This window comes from Amphibalanus amphitrite, unplaced genomic scaffold (assembly GCF_019059575.1).
Source record: "Amphibalanus amphitrite isolate SeventyFive unplaced genomic scaffold, NRLGWU_Aamphi_draft 000007F_arrow, whole genome shotgun sequence".
NCBI classification, from domain to species: Eukaryota; Metazoa; Arthropoda; class Thecostraca; order Balanomorpha; family Balanidae; genus Amphibalanus; species Amphibalanus amphitrite.
Window position 1 is genome coordinate 1,461,020 of NW_024881503.1, and position 17,796 is coordinate 1,478,815.

General features: G+C 45.6%; 1 protein-coding gene across 1 annotated transcript; it reads left to right on the forward strand.

Annotated features, from left to right (window-relative positions):
- Positions 1-612: 612 nt before the first annotated feature.
- On the forward strand, positions 613-17,609 carry LOC122378784. The gene is made up of 12 exons (XM_043360275.1): positions 613-708; positions 1,203-1,328; positions 1,854-1,934; positions 2,617-2,760; positions 5,998-6,195; positions 6,368-6,472; positions 9,878-10,113; positions 10,868-11,140; positions 13,315-13,656; positions 14,117-14,869; positions 15,432-15,633; positions 17,334-17,609. Exons 1-12 carry the CDS (start codon positions 705-707, stop codon positions 17,354-17,356), a joined length of 2,487 nt encoding a protein of 828 aa, XP_043216210.1. The 5' UTR covers positions 613-704; the 3' UTR covers positions 17,357-17,609.
- The last annotated feature ends 187 nt before the right edge of the window (positions 17,610-17,796 follow it).

Consider the following 17,796-nt stretch of genomic DNA (forward strand, 5'->3'; position numbering starts at 1 on the left):
GAGATAGCCAAGTTTGCGGCCAGGCTCAGAAACCACCATTTATCCTGGTCGCAACCCCCGCAGCTTTATGGTGTTCAAGAAATTTCTTCCCTTTTCTTGCAGGGTGGGCAACACGTCCTCGGAGCTGGTTGGTACCGGGGTATACCAAGGGGGGAAGGGTTCATTGGTGCGATAAGCGACCAATGAGTGAGCTCGTTGGTGCCTGGGTGTACCAATGCGCAGAAACCAAAAAGGAGGAGGACGCGCATGTACCTTTGCGGATTGCTCCGTGATAGTAATGGAAATTTAGTAACGCCGTTATGCATAAAACATCTTAAATAATCCAAATTCATAGTGTGACCACAACTGGCATTATATTCAATAATTTATTATAAAAGGTGATTTTTTATCGCTTTTTAAGTATAAGTATAAGTTATAGGGTTCCTCTTCCTGATAGTGGTCCAAATCCTCCTCTAAATTTATTTGAATATTTAGCTAATTGGTTAGCAGAGTCCTCAAAAGTATGCTCAAAAGCGTCTCAGCCTAGACGAAGTCAAGTTCTCTATATACCGTGCAAGGCCTTATATGTACCTATATCGTGGACGAAGTTGAAGTCTAGGGCAGCGTGTGCCACAAGATCGGTTGCTTGGTTGAAGTTTGATCGGTTGAAAATTGTTGTATTGTTTCATCGCTGCATCAGTTGCATCCTAATCTGACAAGCTACTATGGGTAAGACGTAAGAATAAGGAATCAGGTGTAAGGAATGGGGTGTGATACCCTGGCTTGGGAGGTAGGATGGATGATCGCAAATTTAAATTTTTAAGAGAGTATTAAAATATTTGGTCTGTTTTAGCAATGATGACATGATGTGTCTTATATCATGTAAAATATGCAACGCAGGCACAAAATATGCGTTTTTGTTCAGCTAGGCTGATTCAGGCACCTGTACATCATATTGCATACCAATCATTTGAGTTGCCTGGTCAAGATGAACAGGTGCCATTTTTTAGGCTCTAGCTTAATTTGTTAGCAAGTTACTGGCTAAAACATTCATTAACCTCACACTACATTAGTTGACCTGACCCATCCGGGAAAAAGAATGTCAAACAAAGAAAAACTTAGTCATGAGCAAAGAGTGTACTCATACTTGTGTTATTCATTCCATTTTCATGTATCATTTCCATTGCTGGTTTGACATTCAATCCAATTTTCTTTTCTGTCAGACACTTTCCTGTTTGGTGACTCGGAGGATGACAATGTCCAACCCGTGCAAAGCTGTGGCGTCTTCTTAAATAATGGAAAAGGGAAGAGCAAGGCAGGGAAAGGCTCCAAAAGAAAAGCCAGAAAAGGTAAGTGGATGATAATGCAATGTCTTGCAATGAAAGGTCCTGAGTTCTCTGTTTTTTGTAAAGATTTGGAGCAGGCAGATGGTATGTACCACTATGTCAAGTTTTGTTTAGAAAGATTTATTGTGCCCTGAAATGATTCTGCATTATACATTGGTTAACATGTAAATCTGGAAATTTATCCTCCCAGTTAACGGCATAACAGCCTATATCTCACATAAACCCAATATAAATGAAATAGGTACCTATAAGCTTCTGAAATTTAAAGATATAGGTTAGCATAATGTAAGGTGCTACGTGTTGCTGGGATGGAAGGAGGGCACTCCTGGTCATGTGGTCATTGGTGGCGGCATAGAAAAAGCTAAGTTGTTAAACAGCTGATGCGACTTGTGAAAGAGTGGAATATTTATATTGACAGGATGTCATTTTGCACCTATATTTTTCCATTTCTGGCACACAGAGGGGGTATCTCCCTCTCTTTACACATAAAACACTTTGTCAAGAAACTACAGAGGTTTTCTTTTACAGGTCGTGGCAAAGCATGCAGATCGAATGCTGGTGCTTCCATGGGAGCTTCTGCTCCAGCGAGTACAGAGCTTCACAGTGCAGGTAATTACCAACCAATAATATGGTCCCTGCCCCTGGCAGGAGATTTTGGCAAATGAGATGCCCAGTGTCTGGCTCCTATTGATATGTTCAGTGTTTGACTGACTCGAAACCTGGGCGGTGTTTCACGGGACGCTGCTACCACGCTGCTATCAAATTGCGGGAGCTGACGTCACACTTGTGGTAGTGTTGGAGCAATGGGCCTGTTGATGTTTCCATGGAAACCCAATTTGACACGTGTAAAAGCAGCGTGCTGCTATCACCGGTGAAACAGGGCCCAGCAAATTGCTGTTGCAGAGGGGCATGGAGGTGTTATATGCCTGCGCCTTTTTCACCCTGTTAAAACTCACAAATGTGTGCTGCTCGTGAAAAAAAATGAATACCTGTAGTACATTTATTGAAGCTTAGTGTGACAGTTTAAAAAATAAAGAATCTTGGATATTGATCAACATCACTTAACAGCCATGATAGATGTGCTAGTAAATTTGAACTTGTTTTCTAAATAAGCACTAGCATGATAAAATTTATGTCACCATCAAATTATACGGCTGCATTTATCCCCATAACTGTACGTGTCATTTGACATAAGCACCTATAGGTTTTTTCTTCTTTTGGTGGTGGAGCAACCACATTGATCATTGCCTAATGAGATTGTTACAAAGTGAATATCACCATTTCTTCACAGAGCAGGACCAACTACCTGAGACTGATGAAGTACCAGGGGTGCAAACATGGAGCGCTCGCCAAGCAGCAGAAGCTGAAAATTGGGATGGCATCAGAAGTGCAATCTTTCAGGATGTTGTTACTGCTCATGCAGTACCGCCACCTGGTGAGTTGCTTGCACCTAATATTTTCCAAAGTTTGGAACCGTTTTGTCGTCAGTTATCCCGCGCCCCGTTGGGCTATTGGCGGACCCTACCGGTCCCACGGTTGGGAGGGGTGGAGGTCGCCCCCCCCCCCCCTAAGATCTCTGAAAGTTACCGACCGACTAGGAAATCCAAACGGTGTTCGATAGCCCCACGGGGAACTGCCTTTGGACGAAGTTTCGTTGACCTACTTGCAACCGATGTAATCACAGGTCAGGTCAAAGGTCGCATTTTTCACCGATGATGGGCTTTGTAAGGAATGCGTTATAACATCGAATAAACGGTATGGTATCGAAAATCATCGATGGAACGTTGGTTGCATAATGTATATGCTGCTTAGGAGGTCACTGATGCCATGTCAGGCCACAGAGGTCAGGTCACTAAGGGTCATAATATGAACCCAACTATACTAGGGTCGTGTGATGCATGTTTTATTGCCAATTTTACATTTTGAATTCAATGGTGTGGGTGGACGACCATTGGGGCCGGTTTAGGTTACGTTCTGGTGAAAGTTAGTTCAATGTCAGGCCAAAAAAGGTTAAATTTCCGAGTTGATAGTTTTACACAGAAAGGGCATCTATTAAAGAGATGCGGCTCATCACGGAGAATCCAATGGTGTTTTGCGTTTAACTCTGCGTAGTGCGTGGTTTAGAACGGCTACAAATTGAGTTTGACTATTTGACGTCATATATTTTGAGTAGTTTTTTTCACCATAGCTTTGCCAAAAAAATGCTGTCTAGCTGAAATTTTGCATCTTAATAGCATACCAATATTTCTGTAACATATATTCCGGTTTTTCAATATTTATTTTTATTTTGGGGTCCAACAAAATAAAAAAAGCATTCAAGTTTTGTGGTCAAAATAAGAATTCGAGATATAATTTTTATAGCCCTGTTAAAGGTAGTGTGCCAGCTTTCCTGGACCGTATGGAGTTAATGGCCCAGATAAGGAGAACCGGATTTTTAGAACTTATCCATACCTTCAAAACTCATGGAAACGTCTTAAATTCTTCAAATTTTGAGTACCCCAGTGCGAAATTCGCCCCGACGGGTTGTCGGTCGTACCCCAACCACATTTCACACCACTATGAACAATAAATGCACACACTGAAATCGCTATTACCGATATGCTCATCCAATCAAGTTTCGATAAACCCGTTCATCATCATCTCCTGCGGTTTCGAACACGCCTGTTAGCTGGTGCGGTAGACCGCGCCCAAAGCCAGGGCCCCGGTAACGTGAGGTAGCCGAGTCGGGGCAGCGTGCGCTGACCCAAGCCGGGGCCGCGCGTCCTCCCGGTGTCATGTGATAGCCCGGGGCTGCCCGCGGGGATGCGGTAGACCGCGCCCAAAGCTGCGGCCCCGGCTTGGGTCAGCGCACGCTGCCCCGACTCGGCTACCTCACGTTACCGGGGCCCTGGCTTTGGGCGCGGCTTCTGCTCATACTTTGTGGTGCGGTGGTGGTGCGTCGGGCCGCGCGCTCTGACTTCGGCCAAGAAAAATGCTTCAGCTGATCATTGTCATTTCTGCCACTTGCGTGTGGTGAAATGGGGTCATAACTTAAGAGACGGCTTTTTCATATCAATTATTTTACATAAAATCATATTTCAAACCATAAATAATGTTCGACAGCCAAATAAAAGAAACAATACCAATACAGGCTTACAGTTTAAGGCTCGACATTGTGTTGTCTACGATTAGACAGCTGATAACTCATTCCCGTACGTCGTAACTCTATAATGACCTTTGCTTATTGTCACATGTGCGCCGCATTCGCGATTGTTGCCGACGCCTGTTTGCAGGTCAGCCCACTACAGTTGTTATACATATCGAAAAACCGATTAACTTTTAGGCGAAAAAGGCACTATTCCAGGCCCATTTTTGATTTTCTTTGCGATATTAGGTAAAAACAGAAGCTTCTTATCCTAGGAAAAGTAAAATGGGAAATCTTTCAAAGGTGGCACACTACCTTTAATCCTGCACCTTTTTGATGCTGAACATGTTCTCTATTTTTCAAAACTGTAAGTGTGACAGCGCATCCCGCAAATCCTTTTTTTGTCGAAAATGGCATTCATAAGGTCTGGAATTTTTCGTCACAGGGTTTAAAATTGATGCTCGGATAAGTCCTGGAAGTTTGGTGGCGATATCTGCTATACTTATGGAGATACCGACTGAAAAGTAGAGGGGAGGGCCGTTTCACACCCCCCCCCCCCCTTATGGGGAGCGGGTTAAATCGGGTCTGTGATAACTAGGTATGCCTCCCTGATCCTAGGATATTGATACAAGCTGAAATTAAAAGTCAATCAAACCAGACCGTCCTAATGATCGGTCCGCTCACCGCTGTCATATGACCACAGCAGAAGATCCAGCCATCACACCAGACTAGTCGGTTGTGGCGACGGCAGCGCCACTGCGGCCGTTCGCTGAACCTCCAGTTCCCCACTGTAGGTTCTAGGTGGCGGTTGTTGGTGGGTAGGCCGGCCGGCCCGCTGCACGTCTCTGCCCGTAACAGCATGCACATTGCACTCGTTCGTTTTGTTGGGTTAGGCCCTTTCGGTTCATTGAGACCATTGCAGAGCTGGAAGGATGATGGGAATTAGGGGGAGACATTGGTCTGGGCAGGCTCCCTAGGGCCTAGTGAATCACCGGGGCTGATCCCGTCCCAAAGGACAGGCCGACCAGCCCCTTACAAATGCACCCGGCTACGGGTGTGCTGCCTTAGGAGCTGCGGTGCGCTCCAATGGGAGCCGGCCGCATTGGATTAAGTTGCCTGCCTAGCCCAGATCGGGGGTTGCGGCGTGGAGGAGAAAGATTTGATTATCCTGAGGAAAGAAATGATGGAACAGGTGCCACTCGTTCACCAGCATTACCACCATTTCTCAAAACAGATGTAAATGATTTCAGGTTTTTAAACTCGTTGTTGCAATGACCCACTTTTGTGTATTCATATGCTGATAGTGATTTCCTCCTTCAATCAACACGTTATTTATGCGATTTATGCCAATATTCACAATGTTAAAGTATTGCCTGGCTGAAAAAGAAATGACAAATGAGTGAAGCACTTGCTGTTCTTAATTTTGGAGTTGATTTGTCATGGTATATAACCTGCAGATATTTTTATGGCGATATATCTTCCCTTAATTTACCCGCTGCTCGTACTACTGATACAAGTAGCAATGTCTCATTATATCATGCTTTCCAGGATCGTTGTGCTCCATCTGCGGTAGTGGTGCCAGCGTGATGTGCGACAACTGTCCCGTACTTGCCTTGTGCCGAGACTGTGATGTAGGGCGGCATACATCACAGCCGTTCCATCGTCGGCGGCATTGGACGCGTGGATTTCTGGAGGCATTGCATCCTAGCGTTACTGTCTCGGCAACTGGTGAATACTCGGAGTTTGGTAAGTTGCATTTTTATGTGTTTTTTGCTTTCACGCAAGAATCCCTTGCATCATATCGTCATTGGCGGATCTAGACTTGCGTTTTTTAGGGGGGGGGGGGTGGATAATCAAATCAAAGCTGTGGATCAAATCCAATGGCGTAGTGACGTCTTTCGATTTTTTTTCTTTTCAGCGCCTCTTCTACCCTTGCATGGATCACAGAAACAGTGCTTCCGCTGCAGTGGGCAATGCGACCTTCGAGCCTCTTCGTCAACAGTCATTGTCATCACCTTGCAAGGTACGCTAACGCGGCTGTGTGCGTGCTCACATTGGCTGTCTAACATTGAAGAGAGTTTGCATCAATGCAACTGTTATGTTCAAATATTCGTGCCTCGCATACGACGAACACCAACTGAATATTGAAAATATCTTTTCTCATCGAAATCTGCAACCTTAGCCCATGGGTCATTCGGGTCCATGACGTCATAATAGGCAGGGGCAAGTGTCTGGCTCCGGGCCTTCAAATATTTAATGCTTTACTGCATTTACTGCATTACGGCATTTTCGTCGACTTTCTGTCCAAAAAATGTTCAAGCCAGCCATTTGTCCAAAGATATTCGAAAACAACGCAATAATTAACACTCAGCACTGTCATTAAAGTTGTTTTTAATGTACTTTTAGCCGTCCAGAAGCTATCATATCGAGAGCCTGAGCTGAGCTGTCAATCAATGCTATTCACGATTTTATTTCCGATACCAAGTTCCGATTGACACCACTTAAGTGAATGATATTTTTTGAGCCAGGGATATTCCAGTGACAGATAACGTACGTAATAAGTCGTCAATTAAAGGTAGTGTGCCAGCTTTCCTGGACCGTATGGAGTTAATGGCCCAGATAAGGAGAACCGGATTTTTAGAACTTATCCATACCTTCAAAACTCATGGAAACGTCTTAAATTCTTCAAATTTTGAGTACCCCAGTGCGAAATTCGCCCCGACGGGTTGTCGGTCGTACCCCAACCACATTTCACACCACTATGAACAATAAATGCACACACTGAAATCGCTATTACCGATATGCTCATCCAATCAAGTTTCGATAAACCCGTTCATCATCATCTCCTGCGGTTTCGAACACGCCTGTTAGGTGGTGCGGTAGACCGCGCCCAAAGCCAGGGCCCCGGTAACGTGAGGTAGCCGAGTCGGGGCAGCGTGCGCTGACCCAAGCCGGGGCCGCGCGTCCTCCCGGTGTCATGTGATAGCCCGGGGCTGCCCGCGGGGATGCGGTAGACCGCGCCCAAAGCTGCGGCCCCGGCTTGGGTCAGCGCACGCTGCCCCGACTCGGCTACCTCACGTTACCGGGGCCCTGGCTTTGGGCGCGGCTTCTGCTCATACTTTGTGGTGCGGTGGTGGTGCGTCGGGCCGCGCGCTCTGACTTCGGCCAAGAAAAATGCGTCAGCTGATCATTGTCATTTCTGCCACTTGCGTGTGGTGAAATGGGGTCATAACTTAAGAGACGGCTTTTTCATATCAATTATTTTACATAAAATCATATTTCAAACCATAAATAATGTTCGACAGCCAAATAAAAGAAACAATACCAATACAGGCTTACAGTTTAAGGCTCGACATTGTGTTGTCTACGATTAGACAGCTGATAACTCATTCCCGTACGTCGTAACTCTATAATGACCTTTGCTTATTGTCACATGTGCGCCGCATTCGCGATTGTTGCCGACGCCTGTTTGCAGGTCAGCCCACTACAGTTGTTATACATATCGAAAAACCGATAAACTTTTAGGCGAAAAAGGCACTATTCCAGGCCCATTTTTGATTTTCTTTGCGATATTAGGTAAAAACAGAAGCTTCTTATCCTAGGAAAAATAAAATGGGAAATATTTCAAAGGTGGCACACTACCTTTAAAGAGCAGTGAAGTTCATGTACATGTAACGTTCAGCTCAGCACCCTGTACGGGTTCTCCAATGCGCGACCTTTCCGTCTGACACAAATATCAGCTCTGTTGCGTCCGATCAAGGGTCTGAACTGGGGCTGTGTTTCTAGCTTGTATCTTTTACCCACACGTCTTGTAAGGAGTCGTATGAATTCTCTCGTTTTTTTCGCGAATGGCTCGCGTTAAAAGCAGTGGATCACGGCGACTCTTTCAGTACCTACTAGTTAGCAAGTTGATCGATTTGACATGTCCTCCGAAAAGAAATGTCCGTGTTATGTCACGTCATTGAGTTATGCCCAGGCTCCACTATGCGATTTTCCGTGCAATTTTGCGGTAATGCGAGAATGCGATGCCCTTGGCGGTGCCCAAAAACTATTCATCTAGTGCAAACGGATGCGCTGAGCCACACTGCGGAAATTGCATAATTAAATGCCACGCAATGCGTTCTGTCGCATCTGAGTCAGTTTTCTTGCAGTATGAAACGGAGGCATTTCCCCTCTCCCTGAGACCCTTTTGGGGTTTAGACGAGTACTTTATCTCGGACATGAGCTAGCTAGGCCGGATGACCTGACTTAGTGACTGATCTCAGCGGTCCAGTTTTTGAGCCTCAGGCATCACCAAACTCATTTTTGCCTTTGTTACGGAGCGAGCGAAGTGAGCGTATTCTTTCTTAAACGGAAATTTCTGAGTATGAGTGGCCGGCCGGCCGTGCGGACGCTTTTGCGAGGCTTATATCTCAGCAACCACTTAACCGATTTACATGCGGTATTTTTTGTAGGGTAGCTTCATTCCTTCTGCCAAGGATTGGACTATTTCTGATGCATGTGGGTGATCCGTTATATTGTACGTGACACGTGCAAAACGAAGAGTTGTCAGTTTTGTAACAATTGCAATATCTCTGTAACTGCTGGGCCGATTGCGCTGAAACCTGGCATACAAGTAGGCACCCACTAGGCAATGCATATCCATGTGCCACAGTTGGGTTTCTGCTGCACATGCGCACGTGCGGGGGTCGATTCCAGTTCTCGAGAACGGCTGAACCGATTGCGCTGAAATTTGGTATATCGCTAGGGACCGGTTAGTAGGGTGCTGTGCACAAGTTTATTGGAGGTACCTCCTCGCATTTCGCACGTGGAAGGCCTGCTCTCTCGCTCGCTCCGTTGGTCGCCCCAAAAGGCGTTTTACTGACCAGTAAAACGCCTTTTGGGCGAGGAACCAGCGAGCGAGATAGTGAGCCCTGCACGTGCGCAAGGGCGAGAGGGTACTTCCAACGGGCTTGTGCAAAGCACCCTTCTAACCGGTCGCTAGCGGTGTGCCAAATTTGAACGCAATCGGCCCAGCCGTTCCTGAGATCTGGAAGCGGCATTCTGCACGTGCGCACGTGCAAGCGGGGTCCAAACTGACTTTTGCACGGCACCCTACTAACTGGTCCCCAACCGTGTACCAAATTTGAGCGCAATCGGCCCAGCCGTTCTCGAGATCTGGGAGCGCCCCCTGCACGTGCGCACGTGCTGTAGCACCCCAACCTTAACACATGCAGATGAATTATCTGATGGAGACCTGGCTGTGTACCGAGTTTCAATTCAATCGGCCCCACCATGAATAATTTTGAGCGTGTCGTGAAACAACAGAGCGCCTAAAAGTAAAGTTTAGCTGAGAACGAACTTTAAGGCACTCTGTATGTGCTTATATTATTTACATGCCCACTCTAAAGCAGACATGTGTCTTAATAATTTCCATGTTTATTTCCAGGCCGATTTGATCTTCACCTTCCGATGTGGTCATGCTCGTTGTGCAACAATGATCAGGAAGTCGAGCACGTCGACCTGGTGCGATGCGGCTTTTATCGAGCATCCCCTGTCCGGCTCTGTACCGTCGTCCATGAAGCCGTGTTCATCACGTGGCAGGAACTAAGGAGCCACTCTCCAGGAACTTCGCTTACTGCGTTCGTCGCGGCGCTCCAGGAACTCGGGAAACGCTATGGCTGCGTAAGTAAAATTATACAGACCATTACCATGGATGAAGTAATACTGGATTGGTGTCTTGGCAGTTTTTGGCGACGAGTTCAGGCTTGCCATCTTGCTTACCACTACCAAACGATAATTCTCTTGCTAGATGGCAGGCCTGTTCCGAATGCCCATCCAGCTTGCCACTACCTAACGATAATTCTCTCGCTAGATGGCAGGCCTGATCCCAATGTCGCGGATTCCTGTGGTAATTTTCACGAGACACCAATCCACTATTATCTAATCGATGCCTTTACACCATGGCCCTTGTCTAGATCGGCACGTGGGCCACGTAGCGACATGCGGTAAGCGGCAATCGAAAGAGTGTCGAGCGGTAAGCGGCAATCGAAAGTGCGTCAAAAATAATGGCGGAAATATTTCGGTCATTTTTTTTTAAAGGACGGGATAAATTTCGCGCCGCTACGCGCCGCGATTTTCCTGCTATTTATGAAAAATCTCATGGGGGCGGACCCCCCCCCCCCCACACACACACACACGCACACACCTCCCCCTCCCCACCCAACCCTCGGTGCATGGTTAACCACGAGTCGGTTATTGCTGCTTTTTGACGCCCAATTCCAAGTTTACGAGTCCTTATACATCTATGAATGCGTATCAAGGTAACTCCACTACACGGGTTAGACGGGTAGATTAAATTCGCGTGAGACGGTTGTCAGTCTTCACCACACCTCGTCACACAACGTTAAATGGAGTAATGTAATTTGCTTGTTTTCAGCGAGGACCCGTCGACCTTGAGCGTCTGGAGAAGGCATTCACCGAATGGACATGCGTGCAGTTTGAGCTTCAAGGCCTCCAGGGCTCAGACTACATGGAGTGTGAAGCTTGCGGAGCGGATCCCAAGTGCGTCCATTTAGATGGCAACGCTAAACTGTACCGGTATCGGTCATCAGGGAGCAGCGAAGTGTCGTCAGCCTACCATGTGGGAACGTTCATCGCGGACAAAACGGCCGTCGATGCACATGTAACAAAGCTGAGCGGTGTGACAAAGGTCAGTGAAACAGACTTTCTGCGGAGCGAGCGGAGTGAGCGAAGTCTTACGTAGAATAACAGAAAATGTTGAGTATGAGCGGCCGGACGGCCGGCCTGCCATGGTCACGCTTTTGCGAAGCTTATATCTTCGCAACCACTGGACGGACTTACTTGCTGTAATTTTTTATAGGGTAACTTCATTCCTTCTGATCTATTACCGATGAATGTGGGTGACCCCTTATGCACGTGCGCACGTGCAGGGTGCCGCTTCCAGATCTCGAGAATGACTGAGCCGATTGCGCTCAAATTTGGTACATCCCTAGAGACCGGTTAGTAGGGTGCCGTGCTCAAGCCAGTACCCCCCCCCCCCCCCGCAATTCCGCACCTGCAGGGCTCACGCTCTCCCTCGCTCCGTTCGTTGCCCCCAAAAGGCGTTTTACTGGTTATAAATGGTTGAGTTACTGAAAATTTGTATAGAATATACTCGTTTTGTGGATTCCCCCCATAGCATATTGCGCTTGGTGGTAACGTTGCTCAATATCATTAATTTTGGTAATTTATATCTTTCGTCAATTCACAAATTCATTCAAAGTCGCATGTCGTTGGATGTAAGCAATGGTATGTTTGAGCATCGTTAGTAATATTATTGTGATGAAAAATGGCCTTATGCTCATGATATAATATGGTGAAGTTGAATTGAAATAAGATAAAAAAAAATCATCTATATATTTCGACTTGCGTCGTCTTCGGAATGTACATTTTCATAATTGTCGGCGAACAAATTCAAATCACTTCATATAGCGTGCAACTTTTTTGTGACATCTCTAGCTATGATAAATATTAGGAAAGCACTACCTTTAATAGATATGATGAAAAGTTATGCATCATTGCCTGAATAGTACATATCATAAACAATATCTATAATGCATAACATTAAGACAAGTGTTCTTTGTTTGGCATGTCGAACTAATATAAACAAATAGCAAATGTTATAAACATAAATGTTATAAACTAATATAAACATAATAGCAAATGTTTGTGTTTATATTAGTTCGACATGCCAAACAAAGAACACTTGTCTTAATGTTATGCTTATAGATATTGTTTATGATATGTACTATTCAGGCAATGATGCATAACTTTTCATCATATCTATTAAAGGTAGTGCTTTCCTAATATTTACCAGTATAACGCCTTTTGGGGCGACTAATGGAGCGAGCGAGAGGGTGGGCCTTGCACGTGCGAAATTTCGAGGGGTACCTCCAACTGACTTGTGCACGGCACCTTACTAGCCGGTCTCTAGCGATGTGCCAAATTTGAGCACAATCGGCCCAGCCGTTCTCGAGATCTGGAAGCGGCACCCTGCACGTGCGCACGTGCAAAATGGGTCCCAACTGACTTGTGCACGGCACCCTACTAACTGGTCCCTAACCGTGTACCAAATTTGAGCGCCATCGGTCCAGCCGTTCTCGAGATCTGGAAACGACCCCTGCACGTGCGCACGTGCAGCAGCACCCCAACTCTGGCACATGGATATGCAGTGCCTAGTGGATGCCTACCTACATGCCAACTTTCAGCGCAATCGGCCAAGTAGTTACCGAGATATTGCAACAATATCAAAACTGACACCTCTTCGTTTTGCACGTGGCACGTGCATAAGGGGTCACCCACATGCATCGGGAATAGTCCAGTACTTGGTAGAAGGAATGAAGCTACCCTACAAAAATTACCGCGTGTAAATCGGTCAAGTGGTTGCTGAGATATAAGCCTCGCAAAAGCGTCCGCACGGCCGGCCGGCCGCTCATACTCAGAAATTTCCGTTAATCTAAGAAAAGACTCCGCTCGCTTCACTCGCTCCGTAATCATATGTAGCTAGAGATGTCACAAAAATGTTGCACGCTATTTGAAGTGATTTGAATTTGTTCGTCGACAATTATGAAAATGTGCATTCCGAAGACGACGCAAGTCGAAATATATAAATGATTTTTTTTTGTCTTATTTCAATTCAACTTCACCATATTATATCATGAGCATAAGGTCATTTTTCATCACAATAATACAAATTCGCATGTTTTAATTTGAAGACTATAAAACTATTTTTATAGTTATTTCAATCGCGCAACACTGCTCAATAAAAAAAGAAAAAGAAATGGAACTGAGGTGTTTTTATTACCATTTATGTATGTTTTGCAGACCAGTAACCGCTGTGGGCTGTCATCGTGGGCTGCTGGGCGGAACAACCCTGAAAAACCGCCGTCGAAACGGTCTCAAGACGAAACTGGACTGATTGTGGCGACCTGCCGTCACAGTGTCATCTTGGCGGGATGCAACATGTATCGCGGGGAGTCGTATGCCTACAGTCATTATTTACACCAGTCGCGATTCCCAGACGTCAAGTATTATGCAAGCGACATAGTGTGTAAATACTGGCCCTGGACTCAGCGTGTTTCGAGGCGTTGGCCTGAATACGACACCCATGGCTCGGAACCCTTCCTTAGCGTCATGCACGCTACTGGCCATGCTTACTACTGCCAGGTTTGTGGATTTTTATTTCCTCTGTTCACTGCCGCTTTACCAACCAACGCTAGATAGCTGGTTTGCCCGAGAATAGGTTTACAGCACCAACATAATGGCTTCCAGCATCACTTGTGCAAACATTGTTCAGTTTTACTATTTCTGGCACAAATATTCGGCATGCCCACGAATGCCATAAAGCCCCTCATTCTGGAATCTTGTTCATGTTTGATCAGTACGCTATTTTTTTAAAGCCAGACTACATTTTAAAAATGTATGTGTTTGATTTTCCTCTTTTGCTGTGTTGGTCTTAATGATCATTTTCGCATCGCCACCCTGACTCGAATGCTATTTTTAATCCGAATTTCAAACAGCAAAGTAATGCTCACCTGGAATACACAGCTGCAGCGTTTGACTGCGAATTGGCTTGAGAAAACTGTTTTGTAGCCTTTTCAAAACATTTTGTTTCGTTTTTCTTCAGATCACATTTGGCGGCTTCTGGCGTGAAGGCTCTGGGTGGTCGGTCATGGAAACGACCGAAATCGCAAACGCGTTCCTGAGCCGAGCGTGCAACACGACGAAGTACATGACCTCAGCACAGAGGAACGACGCGCTCACCGACATGGTGCTGAAATACAACGAGGAAAAGCACCGACGCATGCCAACCCTCTTGATCCGCAAGATGAAGGAGGCAGAAAGGAGGATCCCGATGCTCCAGTCCCAGCTCGACACCGCCCTGCGAGAAAACGGCATCTCTTCGGACCATATCAACTCTCTGGTCGACGAACTGCGAAACCTCGCAGCATCTCTCAGCAGCAGAGACGTCCAGTCACACGGAGGCAACCTGGAAAATGCCATCGAGATGGTAAGCGATAGCGTGAGAGTTCGCCACGCAGCCACAACGAACGCAGCGAGCACTGCGAAGGGCAGGGCGCGATACCGCAGGCTCGTATCTGCCGACAAGCTGAAGCTATCTAAGCTCTTGGCCCAATACGAACGGGAAAATGGTACGACCATCGAGATGACGGAGGCTGTTGAGGGCGTCTTTCCCTGGCACGTCCAGACTGGAAATGCCAGTGGAATTGCGCTTTCACTGTCAGCGAAACGTGCCGTCTGCGACTTGCACATGCGTCTGGAACGATCACGCGAGGAGTTAGAAATCGTTCAAGAAGAAATGCTTAACCTGGTCGCTCATTCAAAGGACGTCGTGGACCGGCTTTGCCATACCCTCACGGTACGTTTTATTTGGCTACCAGGTACTTTAACTGTGCATATCGTGGCGTTTACATTAGATCTTGCTGGATCGCACCATCCTACTGTTATTGAACAATGTATATTATTACATGACCCGTAAGATAACGGGGTGTGTAATGATTTTGACTTTTGGTCGCAATTTTCAGAGCTAATTTCCTTCTGAAGGAATACATATCTTTGTTAGTGACACCATGGCAACGGCCAAAGTAATTCGTGCGTGTTTGAATCCTTTTTCAATTTTCTTCTTAGCGGCAACATATTTAACGATATTTATCAGCGAGTTGGGATAGGCCATGGAATAAAACGAATACTGCATGGGATAGGGACAATTAAAAAACTGCCCTCTGTGACACCACTGTAGCCCTCGGGCGAAGACCTAAACAAGCATTATTGCCCTCGTCCACGAGGCGAAGGTCTTCACCCTCGGGCTACTCTGACGTCACATCGGACAATGATTCTTACTATTGCCCGTTTCCCCTACAGCATTCATATAATATCCCATTGTTGTCGTGTCTGATTCAATTTCACACATTCGTTACCAGGTCGTGACGAACCAGATTGCGCGCCCAGAAGAAGAGCGAGAGGCTGTCCTGGAGCCGATCGCAGCTGGTGACCGTTACTCACTCAGGCTTGAGTCAACGCCTGTACTGCACGGTCTTCAGGCCCTATTAACTGAAGCCGTCATACAGCGGGGACTCTACCTGGAAGAGGCCTCTTCTGTCTTACGAACATACCTCACGCCAGGTATTGTTCTGTTCCTAATATGCTTTTCATTATTGATTACCTATGATAGTAACAAAATCATGTTTTGTTTAAGCATATATATAACATAAACAGTGGACACCTTTATCCAAAAACATTTGCGTTTTAAATGAAATGACATATTTTCCACCATCCTGCATTCTTTCTCTTAATTTTAGCGTGCCAGCCCACGATTCAAGCAGAATGCTGGCCCATCAGCGACTCTGATCCGGCGGAGATAATCGTCACACGAGCACAACCACTTAAAGCCAATTGGCTATTGGTTTGCGTTCTAGAGGAAATAGTTAACCGTTATTATCTCGCACCATAGACAGTGTTTACAATTGCTTCACATGCAAAGAGATAAAATCATCAGATGTCGTGTAACGATCTGTTAAACGTCTAGACGATTAACATACTGTTCAACGTTATCTCTTTTTTTTATATCAAATATATTTTTGCCTTTAAGCGCCCGAAAGATATCAGTGGTACGAGATAAAATTATTAAACCGTTCGTAGGTAGAAAAATTTTGTAAACGTCTCGCCTTGTTCTACCTACTCGCGGTTTAATATATAATAAACTTCAGGCTTAGCAAGTTAAAATACAACGTGGAGAAGGCATTCACTTTTGCTCTATGATTTGTTCAGAGGGAAGGGATTATATTTGAAGGGTGGCTATATAAAAGACATGTTAAACCGCAAGTAGGTAAAGCAAATCTTTTAAACGTCGAGCCGATAGGCGCGACTTTTAAAAGATCTTTCTACCTAGAGCGAACCTACCTACCTAATTTTATCCGGTACCGCCGATATCTTTCAGGCGCTTAAGGGTAAAAAATACATCGTACATAAAAAGTATGACATATTTTAGCAGAGGCCAAGAGAAGCAGTGACGGATAGAGCTTTGAAAAAAGCGATCAAAGCAAAGTAATGTCTGAAATTGACAAGCTCATCGAAGATGAGGTCTCAAAGTCAACTAAAAAGAAACGGAAAGTGATGTTTTACTGCGTTTTACTGCGAACACCAGCGAAAATATCTTGAGGCGGTCAAATGACTGAAATGTCTACGAGACGTTTTATAGTTCGTTTTTTTTTTAATTTGCTCCTCACTGTAAACGTCTTTTTGAACACAGTACGAGAATTGCAAGCTGACTTACTGAGAAAACTGGTTGGCGCACATTGGGCGCACATTGATTTCACCAGATTTCACAGACGATCAATTTCATCAAATTTGTTTACTATTTCACAGACTCATAGCTCGTATTTGCCCATACCTACAGCTCCACAGTGATAGACGACTTCTCAGGAATTATGTCTGAACTAATTAATAAATTGCACGGCGTTTAACATTAACGTTACATCGTCGGTGTTCAAAACTTATTTTGAAAATATTATTATCTCCAGTACAATGTGCGCCAACCAATTTTCCCAGTAATTCAGCTAGCAATTCTCGTGCTATGTTCAAAAAGACGTTCACAGTGAGGGGCAAACTAAAAAAAAAAGAACTATAACAGTTTGTTATCGTCACCAGACTTTTAACAAACTAGGTGCCTGTGTAACAAATCCGTTACACAACATCTAATAATTTTCTCTCTTAGCACGTGAGGCAATTGTAAACACCGTCTTCGGTGCGGGATAATACTGAAAATACAGCAACCACCTGACTTATTTGAACAGATTGACATCAACTTTTCAATGTTGTTTCAGAACATTCAGAAGAACATGCCTGACTGCTTAGAGGCGGCGGGGGCTACTGCCGATCATCCAGCTTCTGTGCGTTAGCGGCAACGAACTCCTCGCCTTGCTCGCCGCCACGCTGGATAGGCCATTTGTGTGACTCACGTTCAGGAGAATGGCGTCACACGTAGGTATGCCTAGCTCCTGTCTGTTGGTTACGGAGCGAGCGGAGTCATTCGTAGATTAACGGAAATTTCTGAGTATGAGCGGCCGGCCGGTCGTGCGGACGCTTTTGCGAGGCTTATATCTCAGCAACCACTTGACCGATTTACATGCGGTAATTTTTGTAGGGTAGCTTCATTCCTACCGAGTATTGGACTATTCCCGATGCATGTGGGTGACCCCTTATGCACGTGCCACGTCCAAAAACGAAGAGGTGTCCGTTTTGTAACAATGGCAATATCTCAGTAACTACTGGGCAGATTACGCTAAA

What these genes read in the sequence shown, in the direction of transcription:
- LOC122378784 (XM_043360275.1), top strand. An exon ending in TCATGCAGTACCGCCACCTG is followed by an intron (nt 2,761 to 5,997) that starts GTGAGTTGCTTG and finishes CATGCTTTCCAG; the next exon opens with GATCGTTGTGCTCCATCTGC. An exon ending in CATTGTCATCACCTTGCAAG is followed by an intron (nt 6,473 to 9,877) that starts GTACGCTAACGC and finishes GTTTATTTCCAG; the next exon opens with GCCGATTTGATCTTCACCTT.